We start from the raw sequence: 7,228 nt of genomic DNA, 5'->3' as shown, positions 1-7,228 counted from the left end.
ATCTCAAACCTGTTGGACAATTGTAAAGGTTGAAGCTCCTGCTTTCCGGGTCCCATTTCTTCTTCACTTGCAGTCATTCCCTGATGACTGATCCAACCATAAGTCCCCATCCTATGACGTGTGGCTGCCTCCAGGTAAATTTTCCTGTCCCTAACTTGCCATAGTGTCTACAGCTTAATAATTCAGAACCAAGTTATTGCAGCCTTCAGCACCTACTGCAAGTGTTTGTACCCTGGTATACACTAGCAGCCAGAAGTTCCCAAATTTTGCAATTGTAGTTCATCAGCTATAGCCTTGTAAATCACCACCGCATTCTCTCCAGTGCAAACTACAGTACAGTCTTCCTGTAATGTGGTGAGCAGAATTGTACGCAATTCATAGCATTTTACAAAGTCACTGCTGTAACATAGGAAACTGCAGCAACCAATGTATAGTAATGTCCCACAAACAGCTTAAAAAAAAACAGATCACCTGTATGCAGTAATAATGTTTAAAGAATAGTGGACTGTACAGCATTTAAGTATCAGCCAACATCATTTGTCTGAAATAGGGCTAAACTGACAACTGTCTGACTGAGCAGCAAGAGTGCTACCACTGAGCTACGTGAACAATTACTTTTGAAGTGGAATCACTTACTTAGGAACCATATTCATGTGCAGTAATTCTCACAGGGTGAGGTGATTTTTTTCTTAGTACTGTTTCAAGGATGAACACTGGACAGTTGTAGAAAATTGCCTGATTTTGAATAATACACTGGATTTTTTCATATGATATACACGTATTTATATTCATGCACACTGTAATACAGTCAACTGTATACCGTAATGTACACAATAATACACACACTGACAGCTATACACTGTAATACACAACCTGTATGCTGTAAGCCAACTATATACTGTAAATATATATGCATAGAGATGTGCAGCATGGAAACAGATGCTTCGGTCCAACCCGTCTATGCCGACCAGCTATCCCAACCCAATCTAGTCCCACCTGCCAGCACCCGGCCCATATCCCTCCAAACCCTTCCTATTCATATACCCATCCAAATGCCTCTTAAATGTTGCAATTGTACCAGCCTCCACCACTTCCTCTGGCAGCTCATTCCATACACTAACCCACTCTGTGTGAAAATGTTGCCTCTTAGGTCTCTTTTATAACTTTCCTCTCTCACACTAAACCTATGCCCTCTAGTTCTGGACTCCCTAACCCCAGGGAAAATACTTTGTCTATTTATCCTATCCATGCCATTCATAATTTTGTAAACCTCTATAAGGTCACCCCTCGGCCTCTGACGCTCCAGGGAAAACAGCCCCAGTCTGTTCAACCTCTCCCTCTAGCACAAACCCTCCAACCCTGGCAACATCCTTGTAAATCTTTTCTGAACCCTTTCAAGTTTCACAACATCTTTCTGATAGGAAGGATACCAGAAATGCACGTAATATTCCAACAGTGGCTGAACGAATGTCCTGTACAGCCGCAACTTGATCTCCCAATGCCTGACCAAGAAAGGAAAACATTTTGTAATCTACAGATAGTCAACTATATAAAGTACAATGAACTATAAACTGTAATACGCACACAAACTAATATACACAGCCAACCATATATAAGAATAGAAACAACCAACTATATACTGTAATACATACAGCTACATGTATTCTGTAACCTACGCAAGATAGCTAACTATACTATAATGCACACATTTAACCAATGTATGCTGTAATCTGCACAGCCAACTATAATATAGCCAACCATATACTATACTCACAGCCATGAGTATAGCATAATGTACACACACAGCCAAGTGTACAGTGTGATGCATATGGACAGGCAACTGTGTCACAAAGCTGGTCCCTTTTTTTCTAAAAACTGTTCCTTTTCTCAAGGATAGTGTCCTTGGTTTTTTTCAGAGGCATTGTAAACAGCTCCCAGTTCCGATTAGACTGGTTTGGTACAGAGATGAAAAGGATTTTGAGAGGCCTTTTGGTTATATGTAAACAGATGGGACTTCAGGCCAAAGTGGTCATGTTTTAGAAGTGACCTGTATAATGAGGGGGGTGTGGTCAGCTCTCCAGCTGAGCAGTTCATTTCAGAACTAGTTAGGAGTTCAGCTGTATGCCCTTCTAACCTCAACCTATAAGCATTTGATCCATTTTTACTGTTTTTTAAGGGGGTTTGCTTATTGGGACTGTTGTGTATATTCGGAACAGCATAATTAAGTCTAGTTTAGATCGATCGAGTTGTGTAGGAGTTCTTTATTCTGTTCTTAGTGTTTCATTGTGTAATTTTGTGAATACATATTTGTCCGTTTTAAAACCTGGTAGTCAACCTAGCTAACTTACTCCAGGTAATTTTCACTGTACACTTACCAAAACAAATTGCAAAGTTATGGTCTGGGCTGCCTGCTTAAGAATGTTTTGAGTGGTCTGCCCTAGTCCATAACAATTGTGTACTGTATAAAACAAAATTATATACAGTAATGTACACAGCTAACTATACACTGCAATAGACAGCCGACTATACAGTAATACATACACAGCCTACTATATATTGTGATACACACACACACACACACATATGATCAAATGGTGGAACAAACCTGATGGGTTGAATGGCTTAATTCTGCTCCTATATCTTATTGTCTTATGTACTGTAATATATTTATGTACAGCCAACTGTATACTGTGAAACAAACACAATCCACTGTATATTGCAACGTCCACACACACAGCCAAAGAATCGTGTATGCATGAAGAAAAATAAACAGCAATTTGTTATGTTTTATAATAAATAGTGTTCATTTAGAGAGTTTAACAAAATATCAAATTTGGTACAATAGAAAATACCAGCAGTGAGACATACTTCTTTGACCTGCTTGATATGTCAAATATTACATGTCCATTTGGATATGGTAAATGTTCTGTAACAACACAGCTGTGGGGGTTTAAATCTCTCCCATCATAGCACTTTCACAGCACGTAAGAGAGGAGAGGTTTTCTACTATTTTTATCTCATTGTACGTACAGTGTTCACAGCTCTATAAAACAATCTTAGAAATGAATTAGTTACAGAAAGCTTGAAACTGTAGGTGACTGAAAATTGATTAATCTATTAATATTTTCAAGCACAAAGTCACAATGGTACTTTGGAAATGAACCAGTAAAGAAACTGCAAATACACAAGTTAGTCAGTATTTGAAAACAAAAGTTGATGCTTCAAGTAAAATTCCTGTGTCACAACTAACATAGGATCTTCCGAAATAGTAACGTGTGTCTCTTTTTTTTAAACAGAACATGGCCCTTTTCCCCTTCACAAGGATACTGAGGCTAACACTGACATCAATCAGCTAAAGCAACACTGAACAGGAATCAGGTTAGTTTCCACTTGAGCTGTGTGAATGTACCAGAATCTGTTTCAAGTGAGAATCAATTTACTTCGCATGAACACTAAGTCAGAGAAGCCAGCCAGCAATTTACTGTGAAAAGCTCCAGTGCAATAATTCACAGAGTTCAAGCTACATGTTACATTGGAGTGACAAACCAAACTAAGTTTGTTCATTAAGTTATTAAAATGTTTAAAAAGTATACATGCATGAACGGCAACTCATTCAAAAGCAGCAATCATTTTGATTAATTTGTTTTTGTCCCACAATCATCAATCCAGCAAATCAATGTCTTTTTAGGATTGAATTTCTTTTCCCTGGCTTGCCCATTCCTTTCTTTGGCTCTCCTCATGGGTTCATAGAGTTAAGGCAACTTTTTCACAATGAGTCATTCAACTGAATCAGTTTGGAAATCAACTGGAGAACAAACAGCAAAAAATATCAAGTGTAACTGTCCAGGCACTGATGGGGCCATTTGGATGCAAACACCAATAAAATGTTACTCAAACGAAGAGAAATCCTCCCCCATTTTGAATACTTTTGTTTTTTTTCCACTATCTCCTATCTCATAAACCAAAGATACCCGCAGATGTCGTGGGTTATCTACAGCTGGAGTTAAAGTTACTTTTCCCTTTATCACAGTGTCCTGGAACACTTGGACAGGTTCATCCAGATAAAGCAAGGTCTGTTTCCAATGTGTTTCCTCTGCGAAAGGTGAGGTTGACAGGACAACTGGCTCACATTCATCAGTGTTGGGATCAAATGTAACGGGGTTAGTATCATTATTGAAATTAAATTCACAGAGATTGTCACCATTGGCTGAGACCGCACATTGGCTCTCAACAGTGCCATTGCTGATGTGTGTACTGGTTACATGGGAAGCATGGGCTTTGGCACTGGACGTATCATTGCTGGTATTGGCTGTACACGCACTATCGGCAGGGGGACTGGTAGCTTGATAGCCATCGTCATGGCCACTGGTCGCACGTTGACCATCATCAAGGCCACTGGTTGCACGCTGACCATCGTCATGGCTCCTGGTCGAACGTTGACCACCGTCATGGCTCCTGGTCGCACGTTGACCATCGTCATGGCTCCTGGTCGAACGTTGACCATCGTCATCGCCCCCATCGCCTGTGCGGTCTGTGGGGGCGGACGTCGGGAAGGTGACGGAAAACCAGATGGCGAAGGCGTGCATGGTGGCGATGCCAAAGGCTGAGACGGAGAAGAGGCCTCCCAGCTCCTCGAGCTGCTGCTCGGTGACCGTGTAGAGGTTGACGGCGGCGAACATGGCGGGCCGGGTGAGGACATCCTCGCCGTGCAGGGGGGTCACCACCATCTCGTCGTTCATGAGGCAGCGGCGGGCGAAGGCGGCCATGCAGGCCATGTCGACGCCGTGCTGCTCCTTGACTCCGGCCCAGAAGGAGAGGCGCTCGTGCAGGGCCGGGTCACTGACCGGGGCGATGTAGAGCTCGGCCTGGCACGGGAAGAGCAGGCCGCCCGGTTTGAGCCAGCGGTCCCGGGCGTGCAGCACGCTGCGGAGCATCGACTCGTACATCAGGCCGTAGCCCATCCACTCGCTGACGATGGCATCCACCCTCTCGGGCAGCTCGGCCTCCTCCACGCGGCCCCTCAGCACCAGCACGCGGCCGCTCAGCCCGTTCGCCTCGACTACCTCCCGGGCGCGCTCCGCCATCACCGCGCTCGCCTCCGCCGCGTACACGCGCGCCGCCCCCGCCTGCGCGCAGAAGACGCTCAGGATGCCCGTGCCCGCGCCCACATCCAGCACCGTGCGGCCCCGCAGGAGGCTCACTCGAGCCCGGGGCTCGGGCCCGGAGGCAGGCCGCAGGCCTCCCTGCAGGGCCCGGCGGTAACAGCCGGTCCGGGCCGAGTCCGCGATCATCTCCTCGTGGATCGACACGTCCGAGTACGAGTGGAAATAGGCGCCGTCCTGTCGGGCCCGGGCCTCGGCGCCCGGCCCCCCGCTCCCCCGGGCCAAGGGCTCGGCCTCCAGCCGCGGCCTCTTCACCTGATGCGGACCCGGCTCCATTGAGTTTCCGCAGGGCTCGGGCCTCGTGCTGTCTCCCTGGGCCTGGGCCTGAGCCTGGGCCTGTCCTGTGCTGCCTGCTCCGGGGGTTAGAGTCTGTATCCCCGAGCGGAAAGCCTGGTCCCGGGGCCGCCCCCTCGGTAACAGTCAGCCCCACCCCCTTCTCCTTCACAGGCAGCTGCTGCTCTGTCACCCTGTGGGCTGGGGTCTGTCTGTCACCCTGTGGGCTGGGGTCTGTCTGTCACCCTGTGGGCTGGGGTCTGTCTGTCACCCTGACGACAGGGGTTTGTCTGTCACCATGTGGGCTGGGGTCTGTCTGTCACCCTGACAACAGGGTCTGTCTGTCACCATGTGGGCTGGGGTCTGTCTGTCACCCTGACAACAGGGTCTGTCTGTCACCCTGTGGGCTGGGGTCTGTCTGTCACCCTGTGGGCAGGGGTCTGTCTGTCACCCTGACGACAGGGGTCTGTCTGTCACCCTGTGGGCTGGGGTCTGTCTGTCACCCTGACGACAGGGGTCTTTCTGTCACCCTGTGGGCTGGGGTCTGTCTGTCACCCTGACGACAGGGGTTTGTCTGTCACCCTGTGGGCTGGGGTCTGTCTGTCACCCTGACAACAGGGGTCTGTCTGTCACCCTGTGGGCTGGGGTCTGTCTGTCACCCTGACGACAGGTGTTTGTCTGTCACCCTGTGGGCTGGGGTCTGTCTGTCACCCTGACGACAGGGGTTTGTCTGTCACCCTGTGGGCTGGGGTCTGTCTGTCACCCTGACAACAGGGGTCTGTCTGTCACCCTGACGACAGGGGTCTGTCTGTCACCCTGTGGGCTGGGGTCTGTCTGTCACCCTGAGGGCAGGGGTTTGTCTGTCACCCTGTGGGCTGGGGTCTGTCTGTCACCCTGACAACAGGGGTCTGTCTGTCACCCTGAGGGCAGGGGTCTGTCTGTCATCCTGTGGGCTGGGGTCTGTCTGTCACCCTGACGACAGGGGTTTGTCTGTCACCCTGTGGGCTGGGGTCTGTCTGTCACCCTGACGACAGGGGTTTGTCTGTCACCCTGTGGGCTGGGGTCTGTCTGTCACCCTGACGACAGGGATTTGTCTGTCACCCTGTGGGCTGGGGTCTGTCTGTCACCCTGAGGACAGGGATCTGACTGTCACCCTGTGGGCTGGGGTCTGTCTGTCACCCTGACGACAGGGGTTTGTCTGTCACCCTGTGGGATGGCGTCTGTCTGTCACCCTGACGACAGGGGTTTGTCTGTCATCCTGTGGGATGGCGTCTGTCTGTCACCCTGACGACAGGGGTTTGTCTGTCACCCTGTGGGCTGGGGTCTGTCTGTCACCCTGAGGGCAGGGGTTTGTCTGTCACCCTGTGGGCTGGGGTCTGTCTGTCACCCTGACAACAGGGGTCTGTCTGTCACCCTGAGGGCAGGGGTCTGTCTGTCACCCTGTGGGCTGGGGTCTGTCTGTCACCCTGACGACAGGGGTTTGTCTGTCACCCTGTGGGCTGGGGTCTGTCTGTCACCCTGACAACAGGGATTTGTCTGTCACCCTGTGGGCTGGGGTCTGTCTGTCACCCTGAGGACAGGGGTCTGACTGTCACCCTGTGGGCTGGGGTCTGTCACCCTGACAACAGGAGTCTGTCAGCCCACCCTGTGGGCTGGGGTCTATCTGTCACCCTGAGGGCTGGGGTCTGTCTGTCACCCTGACGACAGGGGTCTGTCTGTCACCATGTGGGCTGGGGTCTGTCTGTCACCCTGATGACAGGGGTCTCTCTGTCACCATGTGGGCTGGGGTCTGT

General features: G+C 49.4%; 1 protein-coding gene across 1 annotated transcript; it reads right to left on the bottom strand.

The window, feature by feature from the left end:
• Positions 1-3,457: 3,457 nt before the first annotated feature.
• Positions 3,458-5,549, bottom strand: prmt6 (protein arginine methyltransferase 6). The gene has a single exon (XM_043718034.2). The coding sequence runs from the start codon at positions 5,436-5,438 to the stop codon at positions 3,888-3,890; it is 1,551 nt and encodes a 516-aa protein (XP_043573969.2). The 5' UTR covers positions 5,439-5,549; the 3' UTR covers positions 3,458-3,887.
• Between the last annotated feature and the right edge of the window lie 1,679 nt (positions 5,550-7,228).

Source organism: Chiloscyllium plagiosum, unplaced genomic scaffold, assembly GCF_037043375.1.
Source record: "Chiloscyllium plagiosum isolate Xiang-an unplaced genomic scaffold, Cpla_swu_hap1 HiC_scaffold_31, whole genome shotgun sequence".
Lineage (NCBI taxonomy): Eukaryota > Metazoa > Chordata > Chondrichthyes > Orectolobiformes > Hemiscylliidae > Chiloscyllium > Chiloscyllium plagiosum.
The sequence above is the reverse complement of the archived record's forward strand: the minus strand, read 5'-3'. Positions and strand labels throughout refer to the sequence as shown.

Bases quoted from the DNA above. Each gene is read 5' to 3' on its own strand.
- prmt6 (XM_043718034.2), bottom strand. From the start codon at position 5,438: ATGGAGCCGGGTCCGCATCAGGTGAAGAGGCCGCGGCTGGAGGCCGAG.